Genomic DNA, 26,852 nt, shown 5'->3' with positions numbered 1-26,852 from the left:
GAAGACCAAAACAAACACAGGGCCAAATGGAGCATCTCAGACACTATAAATACCACACAGGCCTCAGATTGTGAATTTGACTTACAGGTCAATGTCACCTACTGTCAAGATGCAGTAGATGGTATAGAGTACAGTATATACATATGAGGTGAGTAATGTAGGGTATGTAAATATTATATAAAGTGGCATTGTTTAAAGTGACTTGTGATACATTTATTACATCCCATTTTTAATTATTAAAGTGGCTAGAGATTTGAGTCAGTATGTTGGCCGCAGCCACTCAATGTTAGTGGTGGCTGTTTAACAGTCTGATGGCCTTGAGATAGAAGCTGTTTTTCAGTCTCTGGTCCCAGCTTTGATGCACCTTTACTACATCGCCTTCTGGATGATAGCGGGGTGAACAGGCAGTAGCTCGGGTGGTTGTTGTCCTTGATGATCTTTATGGCCTTCCTGTGACATCGGGTGGTGTAGGTGTCCTGGAGGGCAGGTAGTTTGCCCCCGGTGATGCGTTGTGCAGACCTCACTATCCCCTGGAGAGCTTTACGGTTGTGGGCGGAGCAGTTGCCGTACCAGGCGGTGATACAGCCCGACAGGATGCTCTCAGTTATGCATCTGTAAAAGTTTGTGAATGTTTTTGGTGACAAGCCACATTTCTTCAGCCTCCTGAGGTTGAAGAGGCGCTGTTGCATCTTCTTCACCACACTGTCTGTGTGGGTGGACCATTTCAGTTTGTCTGTGATGTGTACAGATTTGGAAAAGGGGAACTTAAAACTTCTCCACTACTGTCCCGTCGATGTGGATAGGGGGGTGCTCCCTCTGCTGTTTCCTGCAGTCCACAATCATCTCCTTTGTTTTGTTGACATTGAGTATCTGTATGTATGTAACCAGGTATTCATCTCTCATTATGTAAGGAGATCAGAGTGACTTATCGCTTCACACTGGGACTGACTCATTGGGTTATATGTACGAAGTTCTATGACAGAATTCCACCAGGGATATTTTATGGCAGAATTGTCATGGTGTTCCATAATTCTCATGATGTTCTATGGCAGAATTGTCATGGTGTTCCAGAATTCTCATGATGTTCTATGGCAGAATTGTCATGGTGTTCCAGAATTCTCATGATGTTCTATGGCAGAAATGATATCATGTGCTTATAGGTGTGTGTGTGTCTCTCTCTTTTTCGGTTACAGTCCTCTGTGACAGTGCAGTGTGTGCCTGTTTACAGTGCAATGTCGTGTGTGTCTGTGTAACAGTGCAGTGTGTGTGTGTTTGTGTATGTCTTTGTCTGTCTGTGACAGTGCAGAGTGTGAGGTATTTCCTGAACAGTCACCCTGAGTGTGCCATGTGTTGGAGGATAATAAAAGTTAACCAGGTTGTTCACCACCTCTCAGAGAGGGATTCTGCTTCAATCTGCCTAATCTGATCAAATGGGATATGATTAAGTGTGAGCGCTGGCACGGTGTCTCAACGCCAGCTGGCCTGACCAGATGGCATCTTATATAGTAAGGCATCTACAGAATTCTACGTTCATGTGGATCAAACTCTGTAATTATTAGATACAATCCAACCTGGGTCTCTCTTGGAAATGTGAAATGTGAATTCAGTTTGATTAAAGCACCTCTCCAATTCTATGATTAATTATCATTATAGTTCAATTCTACTCCATTATGTATTCCAGTGAATGACAACAGTCGGGGCAGTCAGGACGTCAACATCATCATCAGTTAGAACTCTAATAAATGTTTACTTGTTGAAGACTAATCTCGGTTAACCCAGAGGTAAAATCTTGCGTAATTTGGTCAGATGCACAGTTTATGTTTAGTCTGTCCACAAGAGATTAGTTGAAGGCCAAGATTTTTACATGGCAGGGTTCTAGTTGAGTGTATAGACTCTCGTATTTAACTACAGTGCATTTGGAAAGTATTCAGAACCCTTGACATTTTCCACATTTTGTTACGTTACAGCCTTATTCTAAAACATATTAATAAAACATTTTCCCTCATCAATCTACACACAATACCCATAGCAAAAAAATAAAAAACAGAAATTCCTTATTTACATAAGTATTCAGATCCTTTACTATGAAACTCGAAATTGAGCTCAGGTGCATCCTGTTTCCATTGATTCTCCTTGAGATGTTTCTACAACTTGATTGGATTCCATCTATGGTAAATGTAATTGATTGGACATGATTTGGAAAGGCACACACCTGTCTATATAAGGGCTCACAGTTGACAGTGCATGTCAGAGCAAAAACCAAGCCATGAGGTTAAAGGAATTGTCCGTAGAGCTCCGAGACAGGATTGTGTCGAGGCACAAATCTGGGGAAGGGTACCAAAAAATGTCTGCAGCATTGAAGATCCCCAAGAACACAGTGGCCTCCATCATTCTTAAAATGGAAGAAGTTTGGATCCACCAAGACTCTTCCTAGAGCTGGTAGCCTGGCCAAACTAAGCAATCGAGTGAGAAGGGCCTTGGTCAGGGAGGTGACCAAGAACCTGATGGTCACTCTGACAGAGCTCCAGAGTTCCTCTGTGGAGATGGGAGAACCTTCGAGAAGGACAACCATCTCTGCAGCACTCCACCAATCAGGCCTTTATGGTAGAGTGGCCAGACGGAAGCTACTCCTCAATAAAAGGCACATGACAGCCCGCTTGGAGTTTGCCAAAAGTCACCTAAAGAACTCTCACACCATGAGAAACAAGATTCTCTGGTCTGATGAAACCAAGATTGAACTCTTTGGCCTGAATGCCAAGCGTCACGTCTGGAGGAAACCTGTCACCATCCCTACGGTGAAGCATGGTGGTGTCAGAATCATGCTGTGGGGATGTTTTACAGCGGCAGGGACTGGGAGACTAGTCCGGATCGAGGGAAAGATGAACGGAGCAAAGTACAGAGAGATCCTTGATGAAAACCTGCTCTAATATATATATATATTATATATTGCTCCGTTCATCTTTCCCTTGATCCGGATCTCAGATCTAAAATACATTTTGATTTGTCAACCCTTTTTTGGTTACTACATGATGCCATATCTGTTATTTAATAGTTTTTATGTCTTCACTATTATTTTACAGTTTAGAAAATAGTAAAATGAAGAAAAACCCTTGTCCAAACTTTTGACTGGTACTGTAAGTAGTAATTTAAATCATTTTTACTTAAGTACTTTACACCACTGGTTTTTATTTGGTTTGAGTGTATATCTGGCCTGTGCCTGAGTCTTGTTTGTGTGTGCTGAGCGTGTTCCTCTAATTGACCTGAATACGAGCAGCCATCTGTTGGTCTGAAGGCTGTGTGCTGGACAGGGCTGGGCTATAGGCTATAGGCTATAGGCTGCCAGTCAAACTGCCTGGAGTATACAGGCAGATTAATCAGGCCAATTATCCTGTTAAGATGTAGGTGAACCACCGCCTGTGGCAGTGAAGATAGTAGAGTGTGTGTGTTAGTGTTTGTGGATGAGTACATGGTCAATTTCAAGGCTTGACAATCTGTAAAGTTGACAGCGGGAAATGAGAAATGCAGCAGGTGTCGTCTGAGCATAATGCAATGTATCACCAGTGTTGGGGTTATTTCCATTTCAACTACAAAAGTTCACTAAATTAATCGTAATTAAATTCCTAAATTGAAAATCCATATTGATTAATTAAATGTAATTGCCTTTTCAATTACTGGTATGAACTTTCCAGAATTGACAGAATCTAAATGGAATTGATCCCAACCCTGCAGCATGCAGTATAGCCTACAGAGAAAGAGACTGGAAAGGTTGGAGTGGCCGAGAGAGAGGGAGAAGAGATGTTTGAGAGAATGAAAGAAGAGTGGGCAAAGCTGTCATTAGGGAAAAGAGAGAGAGAGAAAGAAGAATCTCAAATCTAAAATATAAAGAGTTAAACTTTTTTGAGTTACTACATGATTCCACAGAGTTATTTGAAAGAGAAAGATTATTCTACAGTTTAGAAATAGAGAGAAAGAGAAAGAAAACCCTTTTGACTGGAGAAAGAGAGAGAAAAGAATTTTTACTTATGTAAGACCACTGGATTTTATTTGAGTTTGAGTGTATATCTGGAGAGAGAGTCTTGTTTGTGAGTGCTGAGCGAAAGAGAATTGAGAGAGAGAAAGAGAGAGAGAGCCATCTGTTGAGTCTGAAGAGCTCTGAGAAAGAGAAGAGCTGGGAGAGAGAAAGAGAGGAGAGAGAGAGAAAGTCTGGAAACAGGAGATTAAGAGAGAGAGAGAGTTAGAGAAGAGTGAACCAGAGAGGCAGTGAAGAGAGAAAGAGTGAGAGAGAGAGAGAAAGAGAGAGAGTACAAGGTCAAGAAAGGAGAGACAATCTGTAAAGAGAGAGAGAAATGAGAAAGAGAAAGCAGGAGAGAGAGCATAATGCAAAGATCAAGTGTTGAGAGAGTTAGAGAAAGAAAAAAGTTCAGAAAGAAAAGAAGAGAGAAAGAAAAGAAAGAGAAAGAGAGAGAGCCTTTTCAAAGAGAAAGAGAAAGAAGAGAGAGAGAAGAGAAATGGTTAGAGAGAGAGAGAAAGAGAAAGAGAAAGAGAAAGAGAGAGAGAGAGAGAGAGAGAGAGAGAGAGAGGGAAAGAGAGATGTGTTAACACACTCCCCTGGAGTAAATCTCCCAATCTGATCAGTGTATGTGGTGAGGTGGATTTACTAACTGACCAACGGAACAGGAGCAGGACACACAGGTTCTCAGGTAAGGACACTTTCTTTCTGTTCAACAATGTGTAGATTATGACCATTCACGTTGGATTTATTGACTTTCATTCCAAGATGAATTAGATTATTTCAAGTTCAGTTTGATGTTAGATACAGGTGTATTTCTTCCAGGTGATGACCGTTTCTATGGGTCTCTGTCATTACATTCTGATCAGGGGTCATTACAAACTTTGTAAACCTGTCTAGTGAAATTCAACTCAATTGATATGACTTTGACCCATTCATCCGATATACTCTGGTTGTGCTGTGTAGAGGCCAGGATTGGGGTCAATTGTTCTTCAATCTAGGAGATGACTGGAATTCAATTGTTTTTAAATCCTCAATTAGATTGTAATTGACAACCCATCCCTGGAAATTATATTGTCATGCTTCGGTGGTCTCCTTCTGGCTTTGGTAAACTCTACTTAATTGCAAACGTAGCCACCATATGAGCAGATATTAGGTTTTTGTTGGTCAGCCCTTTTCTAATTAGTGTTAAATGTGCCCGTCAGCTTTAAATGTATCAGTAATCACTGACTTCAATGCCCACTTAAACCATATGGTGCCCGTAGGCCTACTATAAAGTAAAGCCCCCCCCCCCCCACACACACACAGCAGAGGAAAACGTTCTTGTCTCTTGACTCTGTCAGCCTAATAAGTATTTGTAATTAGGTTAATTGGAAGATCTGTGAAAGATAATAAAGGTAGGGCTAAAAAGGCCAAAGAATTGAGATTGGGTGAAACAGGGTTGTGTGGCTCGACAATCTGGCTCTCCTCTAAGCCAGTGTTTCCCAAACTCGGTCCTGGGGCCACCCCTGGGTACATGTTTTGGTTTTTGTCCTAGCACTACACAGCTGATTCAAGCCACAAACTCATCTTCAAGCTTATATTATATTAGATATTATCTCTCTTTCTCTTTATGGCCATATGAATGACTGTCAGTTGAACTCTGCAGTTGAACTGGGTCAAACAATATCTGGATTGGGAGCGACAGGTGGCCATCACGGTTTTAGCTGTAACCCCACGTGCCCACACATCTTTATTTACGGTACTGTAAAAATACATCCAATGGTGATTAGATGTGATTAGGAGTGTCTGATTGCTATGGTAGACCGTAACACCACAATAGATCATTGCCAACCTTTCCCCTTGCGAGGGAAGTGGTGTAGAAAACTTTAGATCGGACTGGTCATAGAAATAAGAGCAGCAGATGCTTGAACTTGCATGACAAGGTGTGAGTGATCATCAAGAGATTTCTTAAGCAGCCAGTAAAAACAACATTTTAATTTCAGAACATACTCTATTCTTAATAATGTGAAGGCTTAGATGCTCACTTTATTTCTTACTGATTTACTTGTTTTTTTTGTGTTTTTGTTATGATGATCTGGTGTGCGTGCTATCGGTACTCTGTGATTTTGTTATGATGATCTGGTGTGCGTGCTATCGGTACTCTGTGATTTTGTTATGATGATCTGGTGTGCGTGCTATCGGTACTCTGTGATTTTGTTATGATGATCTGGTGTGCGTGCTATCGGTACTCTGTGATTTTGTTATGATGATCTGGTGTGCGTGCTATCGGTACTCTGTGATTTTGTTATGATGATCTTGTGCGTGCTATCGGTACTCTGTGATTTTGTTATGATGATCTGGTGTGCGTGCTATCGGTACTCTGTGATTTTGTTATGATGATCTGGTGTGCGTCATCGGTACTCTGTGATTTTGTTATGATGATCTGGTGTGCGTGCTATCGGTACTCTGTGATTTTGTTATGATGATCTGGTGTGCGTGCTATCGGTACTCTGTGATTTTGTTATGATGATTTAACAACTCTGTGATTTTGTTATGATGATCTCTGTGCGTGCTTCGGTACTCTGTGATTTTGTTATGATGATCTGGTGTGCGTGCTATCGGTACTCTGTGATTTTGTTTTATTCCAGGCCAATCCCTTGATTAATCTCCCAAAAGCCAATGAATGCTTCAACCCTGCAGATGGAATACTGCACTACAGTCAGGCACGTGCGTGTAAAAAAAAAGAAAAAGAACAATGACTCTTTATTTCATTTAGTCTATTCTCTCTCTTGTAACTTCAAATGCAACGAATTGCCTATCGGACAATGGACCGCCAGTAGTAGGTTAGTAGCACGTGTTGCCTCACGGTCAGGGACAGGGACTTTTCAGGGACAGGGACAGGGAAGGGACAGGGAAGGGGGCGACTGCAGTTTGACTGTTTGTTAGCCAAACAAATTCAAATCAAGTAAAGACTAGCTTGTCTTGACAGCATAGCCTAGCTAACTAGCTGATCCATCTAGTCTACATCAGCGATTATCAGATACCATATAGACCGCGGTAGTGGTTCTAGCAAGATAATCAACTAACTTCCTTTCATCTTTGAGCTGGCTTAGTCTACAATGTATGATGAGTGAGTGTGTTGTGGTAGAAAAGTAAAGCCTATGTTTAAACAAATCATGAAGAATTTGGCTACAGGAGCAGTATAAAAATATAAATGGAATGACGGTCATTTTGGAAGGTGGCACCCTTTTTCTCACTTTGAGACCACTAAAGATCTGTGTACGGCCCTGCCTAGAGTACAGTACTGGCTTCCATACCTACAACTGCAGCCTTGTAGTCTTCCAAACAGCATCCACAGCAATAGAAGGGGAACTACCGGTCCCTGCTACTTCGTGTGCTGTCCTAGACCAAAAGTTACTCAGCTGCATTCTAAACCTCATACTTTTCTTGCAGGTGCTTTCCACAACAAACCTGGTTCTCCCACACCATAAAATAAGAAACTTTCAGAGGTATCAGACCACAGAGCTATTGGAAAATAGCTTTTCTGGGACATGCTGCTTTTAATTCAAAAGAGTTAAACTTACTCACATCAGACAGGTTGAAGTCTATTTCTTCAACCTCAAACCATAACTCAAAGAGTGCTGAAAATGGGACACAAGTGCACCTCTAAACCCTCGCCGTTTTTTCAAACACTCATCCTCTCCACCATCCTCCTCTTCATCTCCCCTACCGCTGCCATGCCAGGGCCTGACTATGGAGGCCACCCGCGGTTCATCTGCATTCCCGTCCCTGCTGATACCGACCCTGCCTGCTTCCCCTCTGGGGGGCCAGTCATGGGGCCTAGCGGGGCAGGGCACCACGGGCCTCCTGTAGGGCCCCCGAACAATAATGGCTGGTGGGGAATGACAGAGGAGGCTAAAACCAGTATTTTACACCTGAGAGAAAGCCTGGTGCAGCAGAAAGAGACCATCCTGGATATGAGAGAGACCATCAGGGAGCTAACCTCCAAGCTCACCCTGTGTGAGGGCTCTGGGCCAGGCATTGGGGGTCACAACGACCACCATGGACCTCCATCTCATCACGGAGGGGTTGTCAGCCAACTACCTTACGCTGACAACGGTCACCATGGCAACCAGCAGGGTCACCATGGAAACAACAACCATGCCTTGGATGCAGCCGGACACTACCCTGGGAATGGGGAGCACCGGTCGGACAGTGGGCATAACAACAGGGGGAAGGATAAACACGCAACACCAGAGGATATGATATCATCAAAATCTCCGGAGGAACTGGGCAGGATGCTGCAGGCCCTTAAAGAGAGAATGGATAACCTGCAGGTGAGATAGAGTTCCGTTTAGTACAGAAAAGAGATAATAGAGATAGGATGGGGTCATGAGGAAAGAGATAAAAGAATGACAGAGGGATGAGAGACAGATACTAAAATCAGGATTAAGGGATTACTTTAAATTGTTTTGGATAAAAGCGTCTGCTAAATAGCAGATTACTATATTATAATGCGAGAGAGAAAGAAAGAGAGAGAGCGAGAGAAGAAGTGGGGTGTAATGTGTTTCCACGTGTCACTTCCTTGTCTTGTCTCAGGTCAGGTGATGCACATGTCATTGGATTGTTTGGTCAAATAAACAAATCAAGCTGAATAAGAGCTCGGGATATTTACATCTGTTAATCAGTTAATCACATGAAAGTACCACCCTGCCATGCGAGACAGAATTCTACATCTTGTTTTCTGGCATCAAAATCCTTTATTTGTAAAAACAATCCAGGAACACCATTGTCCCTTTCCTCTGCTACACTGCCAGCCCTGTCTGACTGTCTGGAGCAGAACAGTGGGGTTGGATGATCACCCTGTCTAAGTCAAAATGGGCACACTAGACAAGGTTATTGAGCACTGACGGTTTAAATGGATTCTGCTTTACGCTTGGTAGGGTTTGGTATGGTTGGGTGGCTTTGAGATGAGCAGGGCAGAGCTAGCTGGGTGAGTTTAAGATTGGTAGAGAGAGTTAGGTTAGCTTGGTAGATGGGTAAAATTAGTGTGGCTGGATGGAGCTGGGCAGGGCAGATCATTCCTACCTGTTCTTTCTCTCTTGCTTTCTCTCGTAATTAAGGCTTTGTCGTCCAGGTTTGTGGCCTGATTATCAGGCTGTAAGTGGAGATCATGATAATTGACACTGATCTCAGATCTGTACCCTCTGCTGCCCATGCCATCTGTCTATCGTCACTGTCCCACAGAGAGACCACAAGTCAACAGTGTAAAAACGGTCAAATAGCAATACTTATCTCTCAATCTGTTTCTCAATCACAACCATAATAAAAAAAAGAATGTATGTACTGTAGTCAACAGTAAATAAGGGTAGTGTTTGTGTCTCCCTCCCCAGCAGTCAAGGAACACCTCCACCACCTACTCCAGCTCTCTGAAGGAGCTCCTCCAGAGGAAGATCAGTGCTCTGGAGCAGCAGATGCACCACACCGCTGCTGCCCTCAGCAGCAGCCCCAATCACCATGACGACAGCGATCACCACGATGACGGGCACCATGAAGACCACGACGATGACGGGCATCACGACGACAGTCACCATGACAATCACCATGACAATGACGGGCATCACGACGACAGTCACCATGACGACCACCCCGATGATCACCATGACGATGGGCAACACGACAACGAGGCAGATAGCCATGGTTATCTGCAGAGAACGGGTTATCGCATACCAGGGCCCAGGGCTGGCCTGCACTCCAACAACAAACTGGACTCTCTACTGAATAACCTGCACCACACAGGTACCAACAGCAGGAAGAAGACCAAGACCCCTGATGCCTTCCAGATCGGCTTCCCCATGAGAACCAACTACATGTACGGGAAGGTGAAGATGACCCTCCTGCACGAGATCTTTGCCCTCACCCTGTGTCTGTGGATAAAGGGGGGCGCAGGCCCCGGGCTGGGGACCCCCTTCTCCTACTCTGTACCAGGACAGGCCAACGAACTGGTGCTGATTGAGTGGGGCAACAATCCCATGGAGCTGTTGGTGGATGACAAGGTGAGATGAGGAGAGAGAGCGTTGAGTAGAGAGTGGCCATGTCTGAATACCCATCCTAGTGTATTACATACCTAAACTGCATACTCATTTTGGTGTTTGGTCTAGTGGAATTCACTCGTCTTTTCATCTTTTCCAACATGTTTGACAACAGCTGATAATCAGAGAAATTGACGTGCTGTACCAAAACTAACGAATTGTGGGAGTCTATTTTGGAAATGTCAGTCTATTTATAAAACGATATATTTTTCTGCATACTATTTACACTGAACAAAAATATAAACGCAACATGTAAAGTGTTGGTCCCATGTTTCATGAGATGAAATAAAAGATACCCATACATTTTCCACTCACAAAAAGCTTATTTCTCTCAACTTTTGTGCAGAAATTTGTTTACATCCCTGTTAGTGAGAATCTTTCATTTGCAAAGATCATTCATCCACCTGACACGTGTAGCTTGTGCTAGGGACAATACAAGGCCACTCTAAAATGTGCAGTTTTGTCACACAACACAATGCCACAGATGTCTCAAGTTTAGAGGGAGCATGTAATTGGCATGCTGACTGCAGGATAGTCCACCTGAGCTGTTGCCAGATAATTGAATGTTAATTTCTCTACCATAAGCCGCCTCCAACATTGTTTTAAAGAATTTGGCAATACCTCCAACCGGCCTCATAACCACAGACCACATGTATGGCATCGTGTGGGCGAGCAGTTTTCTGATGTCAACGTTGTGAACAGAGTGCCCCATGGTGGTGGTGGGGTTATGGTATGGGCAGGCAGAAGCTACAGACAACAAACACAATTGCATTTTATTAATGGCAATTTGAATGCACAGAGATACCGTGACGAGATCCTGAGGCCCATTGTCGTGCCATTCATCCGCAGCCAAGGATCTGTACACAATTCCTGGTAGCTGAAAATGTTCCAGTCCTTCCATGGCCTGCATACTCAACAGACATGTCACCCATTGAGCATGTTTGGGAACACACGACAGCGTGTTCCAGTTCCTGCCAATATTCAGCAACTTCGCACAGCCATTGAAGAAGAGAGGGACAACATTCCACAGGCCACAATCAACTGTCTGATCAACTCTATGCGAAGGAGATGTCGCCCTGGATGAGGCAAATGGTGGTCACACCAGATACTGACTGGTTTTCTAATCCACACCCCTACCTTTTTTTAAAGGTATCTGTGACCAACAGATGCATATCTGTATTCCCAGTTGTGAAATCCATAGATTAGGGCCTAATGAATTCATTTCAATTGACTGATTTCCTTACATGAACTGTAACTCAGTAAAATAATAAAAATTGTTGCATGTTGTGTTTATATTTTTGTTCAGTATAGTATGCTAGAACGGGTCGGAGATGGGCAGAGTGGATGCTATATAACTCTCTTGGCTTTAACACTTCAGCTGTGAGGATAAAAGCCACGTAAGCCACGTCTCTGTAGCCAAAGGTTTAGCCCAGAAGGCCTGTTGGACTCACTAGCTCAGAAGCTCAGTATATAATAACTAGGCTACACTGAAGAGCATTGTAACTCTGAAGGTAAACCGAATGGACTTTCTGACACCAGTGATCCGTCTTAATGGCGTGACAATGACGTCAGAGAGCAGCTTACTTAGACAGCAGGTGGAGAGAGTCTCAGCCAGAGTGTGAATTACACCATGGTTTTCGTGGGTCTCTATCAATAAAAAAAAAATGTATTTGACTAATATTAAAGACATCATTTAAACTGTAAAAAATGTATTACCTTTTAATGTGGCATTAACACAACCAGTCATGATATTTTCATCTGATTGTCAAACAAATCACTTCAAAAAGTAGGCTACCTATGCGTGTTCATCCACTCCAAAATAATTCCTGCATCCAAACTGCATGTACAGTTGAAGTCAGAAGTTTCCATACACCTTAGACAAATGCATTTAAACTCAGTTTTTCACAATTCCTGACATTTAATCCTAGTAAAAATTCCCTGTCTTAGGTCAGTTAGGATCACCACTTTATTTTAAGAATGTGAAATGTCAGAATAATAGTAGAGAATGATTTATTTCAGCTTTTATTTCTTTCATCACATTCCCAGTGAGTCAGAAATGTACATACACTCAATTAGTATTTGGTAGCATTGCCTTTCAATTGTTTAACTTGGGTTAAACGTTTCGGGTAGCCTTCCACAAGCTTCCCACAATAAGTTGGGTGAATTTTGGCCCATTCCTCCTGACAGAGCTGGTGTAACTGAGTCAGGTTTGTAGGCCTCCTTGCTCACACACGCTTTTTCAGTTCTGCCCACATATTTTCTATAGGATTGAGGTCAGGGCTTTGTGATGGCCACTCCAATACCTTGACTTTGTTGTCATTAAGCCATTTTGCCACAACTTTGGAAGTATGCTTGGGGTCATCGTCTATTTGGAAGACCCATTTGCGATCAAGCTTTAACTTCATGACTTATGTCTTAAGATGTTGCTTCAATAATATATCCACATAATTTCCTACCTCATGATGCCATCTATTTTGTGAAGTGCACCAGTCCCACCTGCAGCAAAGCACCACCACAACATGATGCTGCCACCCCTGTGTTTCACAGTTGGGATGGTGATCTTTGTCTTGCAAGCCTCCCTCTTTTTCCTCCAAGCATAATGATGGTCATCATGGCCAAACAGTTCTATTTTTGTTTCATCAGACCAGAGGACATTTCTCCAAAAAATTACAATCTTTGTCCCCATGTGCAGTTGCAAACCGTCATCTGGCTTTTTTATTGTGGTTTTGGAGCAGTGGCTTATTCCTTGCTGAGCGGCCTTTCAGGTTATGTCGATATAGGACTTTTACAGTTGATATAGATACTTTTGTACCTGTTTCCTCCAGCATATTCACACGGTCCTTTGCTGTTGTTCTGGGATTGATTTGCACTTTTCGCACCAAAGTACTTAATCTCCAGGAGACAGAACGCGTCCCCTTCCTCAGCGGTATAACGGCTGTGTGGTCCCATTGTGTTTATACTTGTGTACTATTGTTTGTACAGATGAACATGGTACCTTCAGGCATTTGGAAATTGCTTCCAAGGATGAACCAGACTTGTGGAGGTCTGCAATTTTCTTTCTGAGGTCGTGGCTGATTTCTTTTGATTTTCCCATGATGTCAAGCAAAGAGGCACCGAGTTTGAAGGTAGGCCTTGAAATACATCCACAGGTACACCTCCAATTGACTCAAATGATGTCAATTAGCCTATCAGAAGCTTCTAAAGCCATGACATCATTTTCTGGAATTTTCCAAGCTGTTTAAAGGCACAGTCAACTTAGTGTATGTAAACTTCTGATCCACTGGAATTGTGATACAGTGAATTATGTGAAAGTGAAATAATCTGTCTGTAAACAATTGTTAGAAAAAATATCTGTGCAAGAAGTAGATGTCCTAACTGACTTGCCAATGTATGTAAACTTCCGACTTCAACTGTATACTTGCGCCACTTGATGAATGAAAATAGACGTGTTACAAAACACCAAGTGTGCCTATTGAAATTCAGCCATTGCCATTGATTAGGCCTACATTAATTGATGCTTCTTGCTGACAAATGGACCTTTTTTGTAGCCTGAAAAGTCTGGACACCTGATAAACAGGATGGTCTGGTCATCCTAACACACAGTGAACTTACCAGACTAGGCTACAACGTGTAAGCCTATTACCATGAACTTCAAATAGATCTACCGGTAGACAGTTATGTCGTGTTTTTTATCTTTATTGCTGGTCACAAAAAAATAAATGCTCCCTATACATTCAGTTTTACCTTCCAGTAGGCCAGTAGGCTTACAACACTCCTGTTAGCCTATCTTTTACCTTCCAGTAGGCTTACATCACTTTTGTTAGCCTACCTTTTACCTTCCAGTAGGCTTACATCACTTCTGTTAGCCTACCTTTTACCTTCCAGTAGGCTTACATCACTTCTATTAGCCTACCTTTTACCTTCCAGTAGGCTTACATCACTTCTGTTAGCCTACCTTTTACCTTCCAGTAGGCTTACATCACTTCTGTTAGCCTACCTTTTACCTTCCGGTAGGCTTACATCACTTCTGTTAGCCTACCTTTTACCTTCCAGTAGGCTTACATCACTTCTGTTAGCCTACCTTTTACCTTTCAGTAGGCCTACATCACTTCTGTTAGCCTACCTTTTACATTCCAGTAGGCCTACATCACTTCTGTTAGCCTACCTTTTACCTTCCAGTAGGCTTACATCACTTCTGTTAGCCTACCTTTTACCTTCCAGTAGGCCTACATCACTTCTGTTAGCCTACCTTTTACCTTCCGGTAGGCTTACATCACTTCTGTTAGCCTACCTTTTACCTTCCAGTAGGCTTACATCACTTCTGTTAGCTTATCTTTTACCTTCCAGTAGGCTTACATCACTTCTGTTAGCCTACCTTTAACATTCCAGTAGGCTTACATCACTTCTGTTAGCCTACCTTTTACCTTCCAGTAGGCCTACATCACTTCTGTTAGCCTACCTTTTACCTTCCAGTAGGCTTACATCACTTCTGTTAGCCTACCTTTTACCTTCCGGTAGGCTTACATCACTTCTGTTAGCCTACCTTTTACCTTCCGGTAGGCCTACATCACTTCTGTTAGCCTACCTTTTACCTTCCGGTAGGCCTTACATCACTTCTGTTAGCCTACCTTTTACCTTCCAGTAGGCCTACATCACTTCTGTTAGCCTACCTTTTACATTCCAGTAGGCTTACATCACTTCTGTTAGCCTACCTTTTACCTTCCAGTAGACCTACATCACTTCTGTTAGCCTACCTTTTACCTTCCAGTAGGCTTACATCACTTCTGTTAGCCTACCTTTTACCTTCCAGTAGGCCTACATCACTTCTGTTAGCCTACCTTTTACCTTCCAGTAGGCTTACATCACTTCTGTTAGCCTACCTTTTACCTTCCAGTAGGCTTACACCACTTCTGTTAGCCTATCTTTTACCTTCCAGTAGGCTTACATCACTTCTGTTAGCCTACCTTTTACCTTCCAGTAGGCTTACATCACTTCTGTTAGCCTACCTTTTACCTTCCAGTAGGCTTACATCAGTTCTGTTAGCCTACCTTTTACCTTCCAGTAGGCCTACATCACTTCTGTTAGCCTACCTTTTACCTTCCAGTAGGCTTACATCACTTCTGTTAGCCTACCTTTTACCTTCCAGTAGGCTTACATCACTTCTGTTAGCCTACCTTTTACCTTCCAGTAGGCCTACATCACTTCTGTTAGCCTACCTTTTACCTTCCAGTAGGCCTACATCACTTCTGTTAGCCTACCTTTTACCTTCCAGTAGGCCTACATCACTTCTGTTAGCCTACCTTTTACCTTCCAGTAGGCCTACATCACTTCTGTTAGCCTACCTTTTACCTTCCAGTAGGCCTACATCACTTCTGTTAGCCTACCTTTTACCTTCCACTAGGCCTACATCACTTCTGTTAGCCTACCTTTTACCTTCCACTAGGCCTACATCACTTCTGTTAGCCTACCCTCTCAGCAGAGGTAATTTTACACAAAGAAACGGTAGCCTACATCCAATATAATACATGAGTTAAATAAATCAAAACATGTTTTCCACCCTTGTTCATGAGTTAGTCCATAGTTAATGAGTTAATGCTTGGAGTCTTCACAGATCGTGTGACATAAAATACTTCCTTTCTGTCCTTACATTGATGAAAATGATGACAGTGTTATTTATCATTATTAAGCATTTAACAATTGAATTAGAACATTGAACGTTAATCATTTATCCTCTTCTAAACCAAAGAGTCACCTTGTAGGCCTACTGTCATTAACGTATAGCCTACTTGTTGGATGGATTGGATGCACATTGGTGTCTAGCTGGAGACTAGTTGTCTTGTGATATTGTCTACCATCATCAGTTGATCCAGGAAAGAAAACAAATATTGCTAGAAATAATAAAGCGAAATAAATGGTCTACTATATTTGGCCACGGATGGCACAGAGAAACCGAGGTAAAGACAGTTTCAAGTTGAATATTCAAGGGATATTTGCGCTTCCAAACCTCAATAGCTTTCAAACCACTTGAGCCACAGACTCCAAATAAGTATCATGATGTTGGAAAAATTGCGCACAACATTGCGCATGTCTTATTTTCACGATTTGGATATTAATTCGCTTTCCAAAGCTCATAAACGTGGAGATGTGAACAGCATTTTGTATTCCTAGTTGAATTAGTTAGGGAGCATAAACAAAGTACAAACTGTTTTCAGAATTCAGTGGCCCTACACATTGCACACCCTTTAGTTTATCCATTTTCCTCGCTCGATTTTACATAAATGTCTCAAACTTTCTCATTTCAATAGCTCCTTGGTCATGTGACCTACTGGACTCAAACAAGGTTCAGAATGTCCACTGACTACCCTTCTATTTTGCACACACTTTGGTTTGTCTGTTTTCATCGCACACGTTTTTACATTAATTTAGTAAACTTTTGAATTTCAATAGCTCCTTGGTCATGTGACCTACTGACCTCAAACAAGGTTCAGAATGTACACTCGGTGGGCCTACACATTGCACACCCTTTAGTTTGTAATTTTCATCTCACAAGATTTTGCATATATTTTTCAAACTTTCTCATTTGTTACCTACTGACCTCAAACTACTTTCAGAATGTCCACGGACTGGCTGAGACGGGCGCCGCGAGGCGTCCAGTGCGGTAACGCAACCGATCCCGGAGAAGCTGGCGGGAGCCCCGGGGAGAGTTTTATTTTCTTTGTGAAGGGCAAGACGCCCTGGAATGGGATCGACCCAAGAGATGGGCCCTGGAAAGCGTTTCGGTTCCGGCGGCGTCCAGTGAGCTCTCGCTGGCCCTTGAAAATCTGTACCCATATCAGTAGCAGGTCTCCAAGGTGGACAGCCTCTGGCATGTTAAAACAATGTAGGTAAAGGAAGTCGGCAAGTCAGATCCGTAACTTCGGGATGAGGATTGGCTCTAAGGGCTGTGTCGGTCGGGCTGGGGTGCGAAGTGGGGCTCAAGCCGCGGCTGGGGGAGCAGTCGCTCCGTCGCCCTCCTCTCGCCACCGTTGGAAGTTCGTTATGCGGCTCATCTCGCAGTCTCTAGTGCGTGGTTTCGCAAGGGTCTGCGTGAGGGGCTTCATCGGGTGGTGTCTGTCGGCAGGCCAAAGGCGGACCTGTGGGGGATTGGGTCCGGCAGTTGGTGGCGACAACTCTGGACGCGTCCTGGGCCCTTCTCGCGGATCTCCCCAGCTACAGCGCTCGCCGGCGCTGGGTCTCCGGCGGGTCGCATCAGCCGGCGCCTATCAGCTGACTTAGAACTGGTGCGGACCAGGGGAATCCGACTGTTTAATTAAAACAAAGCATTGCGAAGGCCCGTGTTGACGTGATGTGATTTCTGCACAGGGCTCAGAATGTCAAAGTGAAGAACTTCAATGAAACACGAGTAAACGGCGGGAGTAACAATGACTCTCTTAAAGAGTCCTTAGCCTTCTAGATAACGAGGTAGCCTTCTAGCAGGGCTCTTCCAATCCCTCCCTGTATGTCACCTGTTTTCAGGTGTCGCTAACGATGCAAACCAGGAGTTACCTCGGTACTAGTCCGTACACAAAGAGAGTCCTGCAGATGGTGATGGCTGTTGATCGTTAACGGAAGGCGGCAGACGGTCCTGGAATATGGGGCTTTCGGTCAAGCATGAAAATGTGAGGGCGGTTCCACCAAACTCAATGATTTGCTGCGGGGCTCTTGTAAACAAATTCTGACCTTGACAGGAAGCCAATCGGAGAATGATGTCTCGAACGCATCCCTGGCTTTGGCTGGGAGGGGGGAGTTATGTCCTGGGAGAAGGCTGATGAAAGTGTACTACTCGCATCAGTCTGATCACAGAGCGGCTATGGTGAAACATTTAAACACACGTCCCCCGTATACTTAGCTAACTGTAAACCGCAACGGTTTGAATCGAACGCTGGCTTCGGCTGGATATTCTGACACCAGTTTGAGGGTTGTAGGTCACATGACCAAGGAGCTATTGACATTTGAAAGTAAGAAATGTATGTAAAATCGTTTGACATGAGAATGGAAAAACAAAAGGGTGTGCAATATATTAGGCTTATCAGTTGATATTCTGACAGCAGTTTGAGGGTTGTAGGTCACATGACCAGAGAGCTATTGAAATTCAAAACAATGAAAAACAGAACAATTAATTTAAAATCACCTGAGATGAAAATGTACAAACAAAAGGTTGTGCTACACATAAGGCTATTCGGTGGATATTCTGAAAGTAGTTTGAGGGTTGTAGGTCATAAGACTAAGAGAAGCTATTGAAATTTGAATCTTTAAAATATTATTGTGAAATCTCATAAAATGCAAATGGACAAACAAAAGGGTATGCAATGTGTAGGCCCACTGAGTGTACATTATAAACCTTGTTCAAATAAATCAATTAAAATAAATCATTTAAAATAGTGTGAGATATAAACCGACAAAAAAAAGTGTGTGCAATGTGTGTCTATGCCATGGAGTTAGCTACAACCCGTTTTGAAAGTTTTAGGAGAAATGGTTAAAGAGCTATTGAAATTTGAAACATTTGATTTGTCACTATGTTGACGGTCCCTAACTGCTATTGGTGGGTGTAAGGAAAACGACAGGCAAATATCCATTGAATATCCAACATGAATCTGTTTTTACCTCGGTCACAGAGAACACCAGTACCCACACGCACCTGAAAAACAACCAATGAGCCTCTAAACAGCTGACTGACAAAAACAAACAATGATAAATCAACGGATAAATATAACGATTGGAATAAAGGCAATTTGTTTATCAAGGACACATGGCAAACAAATGGCGTAAATTAGGAAGTACAAAGGAAAATCTATGTGTAAAGGAACTTGGGCCGAAATTCAGCACTACTGAGTGGACAGTGCTGCCACATATAAATACATGCTTTAAACCATGACAGAGAGGTGGGGGTATTTGTTTCATTTGGAAACATTTATTTACATATTTACCACTACATTTTAAACAAACAGGAGAGTAGTTCATTTGCATAATTTAGAGACCACCCCCAGTAATTCACAACCTTGGTCTCAGCCCTCATGAAAAAATACTACGGAGTTACTACTCAGCAATACTACACAAGATCTACACAACCCTACTGGTTTTACTGTTTGATTGCTGTTGAGATGTGTATTAAACCAGTAGTGATTAATGTAGTCATTTAAATAGTAAATGAGTGACAAATTGGGACCTTTCATCACTGGTGAACAATGCATATTTCCTATTTCAATCACTTCTGTGTAACTTCTGAACTTTTGGGTATTTACTACTTAAAACCTACACATACCTACACAATTCCTACATGTTCACTATTGAATTGCTACACAAAAACTACTGCTGTATGCCTACTCAATCACTATTGAATTTCTACTGCCATTTGTGCGTGTAGTGTCGCCACTGATCACTACTGAATTTCTCCTGATCCTTTTTCATTTCCTAAAATGTTATATAAACGGCTAAACAACGACATGAAAGTATTCCTAAACCTTAAAGGAACTGGTGTCAGCATGAGGGCTAACTATGAAAGACAGGACAACGACATGAAAGTATTCCTAAACCTTAAAGGAACTGGTGTCAGCATGAGGGCTAACTATGTAAGACAGGACAACGACATGAAAGTATTCCTAAACCTTAAAGGAACTGGTGTCAGCATGAGGGCTAACTATGAAAGACAGGACAACGACATGAAAGTATTCCTAAACCTTAAAGGAACTGGTGTCAGCATGAGGACTAACTATGAAAGACAGGACAACGACATGAAAGTATTCCTAAACCTTAAAGGAACTGGTGTCAGCATGAGGGCTAACTATGAAAGACAGGACAACGACATGAAAGTATTCCTAAACCTTAAAGGAACTGGTGTCAGCATGAGGGCTAACTATGAAAGACAGGACAACGACATGAAAGTATTCCTAAACCTTAAAGGAACTGGTGTCAGCATGAGGGCTAACTATGAAAGACAGGACAACGACATGAAAGTATTCCTAAACCTTAAAGGAACTGGTGTCAGCATGAGGGCTAACTATGAAAGACAGGACAACGACATGAAAGTATTCCTAAACCTTAAAGGAACTGGTGTCAGCATGAGGGCTAACTATGAAAGACAGGACAACGAAGGACGGAAGAGGATTACATTCAGGATGAGCAAAAACAGTAGCTAGCTAACAACAGCCAACTACTTCCTGTCTTGTCTTTGGTGGTCACGAAAAGCCAGTGTTGTCTTCCTGTAGTGTGACCACTTATTTACTACAAACATCAAGTAGTAAAAACACTACTTGACTACTATTGACAAGCCTGTGTAGTAAAGCTGTAGTGTTTTAACTACTTATCTACTACCAACATCAAGTAGTAAAAACACTACTTGACTACTATTGACAAGCCTGTGTAGTAAAGCTGTAGTGTTTTAACTACTTATATACTACCAACATCAAGTAGTAAAAACACTACTTGACTACTATTGACAAGCCTGTGTAGTAAAGCTGTAGTGTTTTAACTACTTATCTACTACCAACATCAAGTAGTCAAAAAAAACTACACAAGCCTAGTAAAGCTGTAGTGACTACCAACATATAGTAAAAACACCTTGCCAAGCCTGTGTAGTAAAGCTGTAGTGTTTTAACTACTTATCTACTACCAACATCAAGTAGTAAAAACACTACTTGACTACTATTGACAAGCTTGTGTAGTAAAGCTGTAGTGTTTTAACTACTTATCTACTACCAACATCAAGTAGTAAAAACACTACTTGACTACTATTGACAAGCCTGTGTAGTAAAGCTGTAGTGTTTTAACTACTTATCTACTACCAACATCAAGTAGTAAAAACACTACTTGACTACTATTGACAAGCCTGTGTAGTAAAGCTGTAGTGTTTTAACTACTTATCTACTACCAACATCAAGTAGTAAAAACACTACTTGACTACTATTGACAAACCTGTGTAGTAAAGCTGTAGTGTTTTAACTACTTATCTACTACCAACATCAAGTAGTAAAAACACTACTTGACTACTATTGACAAGCCTGTGTAGTAAAGCTGTAGTGTTTTAACTACTTATCTACTACCAACATCAAGTAGTAAAAACACTACTTGACTACTATTGACAAGCCTGTGTAGTAAAGCTGTAGTGTTTTAACTACTTATCTACTACCAACATCAAGTCATCAAGTAGTACAAATCTTTACCTGTTTACTACTGGAAACACACAAGTTATCTCCTTGTGCTGTCAACTTGGTGGTACTCAATCCCTACTCTCCTCCCTTCCCCCCAGGCAGTGACTCTGCCCCTTTCTATCAGCGATGGAAAGTGGCACCATGTGTGTGTGACGTGGTCGACTAGGGACGGTGAGTGGGAGGCGTACCAGGACGGGGTGAAGAGGGGCTCTGGGGAGAACCTGTCCGCATGGCATCCCATCAAACCTGGAGGGGTCTTCATCCTCGGACAGGAACAGGTCATCTTCAAATTCTTTCAGTTGGTTATTGAGTGTCTACAAAAAGATTCTGCATTACACAAGACAAAAAAAGTGCACACTAAGCCATTTTCCCTGCGACCTCACTCATTAACCCCTTGAGCAAGGCAGTTAACAACAACAAACTGCTCCCAGGCAGCCCATCGCGCTTCTCTGATTCAGAGGGGTTGGGTTAAATGCGGAAGCCACATTTCAGTTGAATGCATTCAGTTGTGCAACTGACTAGGTATCCCCTTTCCCTTCCTTCCTTCCCTCCTCAGCCCATAATTTCACCTATTATTGACTGAGTCCCTTATCCTAGTATAGCCACCCTTTATGTATCACGCCACGACTGTCTAGAACTCTAAGGCTATGTTTACACAGGCACACCAATTCTGATCTCTTTTTTTTTTACCACTAATTGGTCTTTTCAGCTATTTACAATAATTGGGCAATATATCAGAATTGGGCCACCAGTGTAAACAAAGCCCAAGCTGAGGGACTGTTGTGCACTCTCCCTTAACCAACCACAAAAGCAGTCACTTTGCTAGCATGGGCTTTCTCTCAGAAACAGTGATCGTGGTTGGGGTTAAGGTCAGAGTCATTACTGTGTAATCCTGGCCTCTGACCTCTGAACCCTGACCGTGTCTCGTTTAGAGCAGCAGATAGGTTTGTCATATAATGAAGGCAGACTACCACCTACTACTACACACCATACATACAATGCACAGGAGGTTGGGGAGGACAGGCTCATGCTAATGGCTGGAGCGGAATAGGTGGAATGGTATCAAGTACATCAAACACATGCCATTCCATTAGCTCCGTTCCGGACATTATTATGAGTTGTCCTTCCCTCAGCAGCATCCTGTGATCCAAAGCTAGCCACAAACAGACCCCATTATTTAGTTTAAATGCATTTATGGCTCCTTTCTTAAGTCCAAATCCTAACTTTAGAATGTGCCTAACATTACCTTGTCTCTCTCCTCCAGGACACTCTGGGAGGTCGTTTCGACGCCACGCAGGCGTTTATGGGGGACATCTCTGACCTCCAGATGTGGGCTAATGTCCTCACGGCCGATGACATCTACAGCCTGGCCTCCTGCAACAGCCACCTCAGCGGGGACGTCATCACCTGGTCCGAGAACGTGGTGGAGCTCCACGGAGGGGTCACGAAGTACCCCTTCGACCCCTGTCACTAAGGGCAACCAACTATTATGACATTACCAATGGATCCATATCACACACATACTTAAAAGTACTATCGAAGAAGGATTTTTTTCAGATCCAGAGGGGGTATGAGATCACACAGGATAGAGAATCCACTCCACTTAATATTACCACCTGACTAAAACTATGCCTTCCTTTTAGTCTGAAAGACTGAAGAGCCCCATTCCCAGAGACTGTGTTATGACTATTATGGAATTTAAATGTTTTGATAATGAAATGGACTATATATACAGTGCCTTCAGAAAGTATTCATACCCCTTGACTTATTCCACATTTTGTTGTGTTACAGCCTGAATTCTAAATGTATTAAATTATAACAAACGTTCACCCATCTACACATAATACCCCATAATGACAAAGTGAAAACATGTTTTTACATGTATTGAAAATCAAATACAGAAATAACCATTGACACAAGTATTCACACCCCTGAGTTAATTCTTTGTAGAAGCAACTTTGGCAGTGATTACAGCTATGAGTCTTTCTGGGTAAGTCTCTAAGAGCTTTCCAGACCTGGATTGTGCAATAATTCTTCAAGCTCTGTCAAATTGGTTGTTGATCATAGACAACCATTTTCAGGTCTTACCATACATTTTCAAGTAGAGTTAAGTCAAAACCATAAATTGACCACTCAGGAACATTCCAATCTGCTTGGTAAGCAACTCCAGTGTAGATTTGGTCTTGTGTTTTAGGTTATTGTTCTGTTGAAATGTGAATTAATCTCCCAGTGTCTGTTGGAAAGCAGACTGAAACAAGTTTTCCTCTAGGATATTGCCTGTGCTTAGATCTATTCCATATATTTTTTATCCTGAAAAACTCCCCAGTCCTTACCGATTACAAGCATACCCATAACATGATGCAGCCACCACTGTGCTTGAAAATATGGAGAGTGGTACTCAGTAATGTTCTGTATTGAATTTGCTCCAAACATAACACTTTATATTCAGGACAACAAGTTAATTGCTTTGCAACATTTTTTGCAGTATTACTTTAGTGCCTTGTTCCAAAGAGGATTCATGTTTTGGAATATTTTTATTCTGTACAGGCTTCCTTCTTTTCACTCTGTCAATTAGATTTGCATTGTGGTGTAACTACAATGTTGTTGATCCATCCTCAATTTTCTCCTGTCACAGCCAAATTCACTGCTTGACTGTGAGGGACCTTACAGATAATTGTATGTGTCGGGAACAGAGATGAGGTAGTCATTCAAAAATAACTTTAAACACTTTTATTGCACAATAAAGTCCATGCAACTTATGTGACTTTTTAAGCAAAATTGTACTCCTGAATATTGATTGACTTAAAACATTTCAGCTTTTAATTTTGAATTAATTTGACATTATTGGGTATTGTTTGTAGGCCAGTGACAAAAAATCTAACCGTAATAAATGTTTTATTAACACAACAAATGTAGAATAAGTCAAGTGGTGTGAATACTTTCTGAAGGCTCTGTAAATGTATCTATTTTTCTAGCTTCTATTTGACCCTTTATTAGTGTTACTAAAATGTTACTGCTGTTTTAATGTCACAACAAGGATAATATGATATATTGTCATATAGTTGATAAAGATCAATAGATATTGTTGTTACGGTACACAGCATCCTTATAGTGGGCCCGTATAATTGACTTTGAAAGTTGTTACATAAGTAGAAGGAGAGCGTGAGGTTGACCAATGGATTCTCTTTGAAAGAAGATCCATTGAAACATACAGCTACTATACCAAAGAAAAGTTAGACTAATTCATTTGTTTAGTCTTTAATTTTTTTTTCCTGTTTTCCTGTGATATAAGTACATTGAGTACATTTTCTTAAAGCCGGGGTCCTTAGTTGTTACGTCCATTTTTGGACTTATAAATTAATTACATATACCCATTGATTCTTGAAGAATATAACTTAGAAATGAATCATGAGCTTAGTTCAAATGTCATACCATATCAGAACCCAAAATATAAGCTTGTTTTACTCCAATATTTGTAAACGATGCAAATGTAAACTAACACTGTATAGCCTCCAAACATGGGTAAAACTGATAATGTTGATATCATGGGTGGTCAGTCTTTGCATCCACAGCTCTGTCTATGAATTTAAGAGTGGTTACATTTCACCAGGCCCATATCTCAGCTTTATACCAAAACAGAGGTGGGGTGACCTCTTTGTTATGGTTTCAATTCAGGATTCTAGCTTTGTGTTATTGTTTTGATTTCAGATTTTGTTTTCAATTATTTACCTGAGACATGAATTCCCAGCAAAGAAATGTGCTTTATGAGTCTTTATATGTATACTGAACAAAAATATAAATGCAACATGCAACAATTTCAAATATTTTACTGAGTTACAGTGTATATAAGGAAATCAGTCAATTGAAAGAAATTCATTACGCCCTAATCTATGGATTTCACATGACTGAGCAGGGGCACAGCCATGGGTGGGCCTAGGAGGGCATGGGTGGGCCTGGGAGGGCATAGGTGGGCCTAGGAGGGCATAGGCCCACCCACTTGGGAGTCAGGTCCGCCCACTGGGGAGCCAAGCACAGCCAATCACAGAATGAGTAATTCCCCACAAAAAGGATTTATTTCAGACAGAAATACTCCTCAGCCCTCAGCGACTTATGGTAGAGAAACTAACATTCAATTCTCTGGCAACAGCTCTGTTGGACATTCCTGCAGTCAGCATGCCAATTGCATGCTCCCTCAAAACTTGAGACATCTGTGGCATTGTGTTGTGACAAAACTGTACATTTTAGAGTGACCTTTTATTGTCCCCAGCACAAGGTGCACCTGTGTAATGATCATGCTGTTTAATCAGTTTCCATCCACCTGCCACACCTGTCAGGTGGATGGATTATCTTGGCAAAGGGGAAATGCTCACTAACAGTGATGTAAAAAAATGTGTGTACAAAAAAGCTTTTTGTGCGTATGGAACATTTCTGGGATCTTTTATTTCAGCTCATGAAACATGGAACCAACACTTTACATGTTGAGTTCATATTTTTGTTCAGTACACATACAACACATTTTAAAGCTTGATTTAATGTATTATGAATCATGCTACGTAGGGGAGTGAAAATGTAAGGGAGTTACCGCACATTTCTCTTTATCTCTCTTTTTAATGTAGGAGTCAGGTTTCACCCCTAAACCAAGAATCAGACAAGCAACAGATTTATGATTTTATTTACAATGCACTTTGTATTTAGCAGGTAAGAAAGTTCCACTGAAATTGAGTTCTTGTTATTTACTGATATTGAACAGAAGTGTGTGTTCATTTGTACTACTTTATTTGTCAATGTATGTACCTTTTTATTTGAAATCGTGTTGTTGTTTGATGGCCAAATTTATAAAACATTTCTCAAATTCCTTTTTTATTCAAATGTTATATTAGGCTAATATAACATTTGCTGTAATAACATTGTGGCTTTGGAAATGTTTGATCTGGCTGTGTTTCTATCAGTAGACGTTGTCTGTGGATACTGCACACGGATCAGAAACGATTTGATACTATTTGTAAATAAAAACCTTGATGTTTCTGGTTGAATGTTTATTTACTAATCAATTTATGTTCTTGAATCCCATTCTGACCTCAGACTGCAATTGATGTCTTGTTTGACCTGTCTGCTTCCCTCACTGCTGATAGCCTGCTACTAACACCCAGCACACACAATCAATCTCTCAGCAACCCAATGTGGCCACACTACAGTACCCACAGGTCACCACACAAGAGATGGGGTGGTCTATACCAGTGGAGGGACCCCATTTTACCTTGTTATCCATGATGGCATGCACGCACTCATAGCTCAGGTGTGAACTTAGACCACACATTTCAAATCAAAATCAAATCAAATGTATTTATATAGCCCTTCTTACGTCAGCTGATATCTCAAAGTGCTGTGCAGAAACCCAGCCTAAAACCCCAAACAGCAAGCAATGCAGGTGTAGAAGCACGGTGGCTAGTAAAAACTCCCTAGAAAGGCCAAAACCTAAGAAGAAACATAGAGAGGAACCAGGCTATGAGGGGTGGCCAGTCCTCTTCTGGCTGTGCCGGGTGAAGATTATAACAGAACATGGCCAAGATGTTCAAATGTTCA

General features: G+C 41.9%; 1 protein-coding gene across 2 annotated transcripts; it reads left to right on the top strand.

Annotated features, from left to right (window-relative positions):
* Positions 1–4,545: 4,545 nt before the first annotated feature.
* Positions 4,546–26,293, top strand: si:dkey-283b15.2 (neuronal pentraxin-1). 2 transcript variants are annotated; one of them, XM_029646063.2, is made up of 5 exons: positions 4,546–4,700; positions 7,445–8,328; positions 9,388–10,047; positions 21,368–21,547; positions 22,534–26,293. In XM_029646063.2, the coding sequence occupies exons 2-5, from the start codon at positions 7,639–7,641 to the stop codon at positions 22,741–22,743; spliced, it is 1,740 nt and encodes a 579-aa protein (XP_029501923.2). In that variant the 5' UTR covers positions 4,546–4,700; positions 7,445–7,638; the 3' UTR covers positions 22,744–26,293. The 2 variants fall into 2 exon arrangements, with proteins under 2 accessions (XP_029501923.2, XP_029501922.2); XM_029646062.2 differs by having other exon boundaries at positions 9,385–10,047.
* Positions 26,294–26,852: the final 559 nt, after the last annotated feature.

Source organism: Oncorhynchus nerka, linkage group LG3 (genome assembly GCF_034236695.1).
Source record: "Oncorhynchus nerka isolate Pitt River linkage group LG3, Oner_Uvic_2.0, whole genome shotgun sequence".
Taxonomy (NCBI): domain Eukaryota; kingdom Metazoa; phylum Chordata; class Actinopteri; order Salmoniformes; family Salmonidae; genus Oncorhynchus; species Oncorhynchus nerka.
Note: the sequence above shows the minus strand (reverse complement) of the source record. Positions and strands in the feature narration are given on the sequence as shown.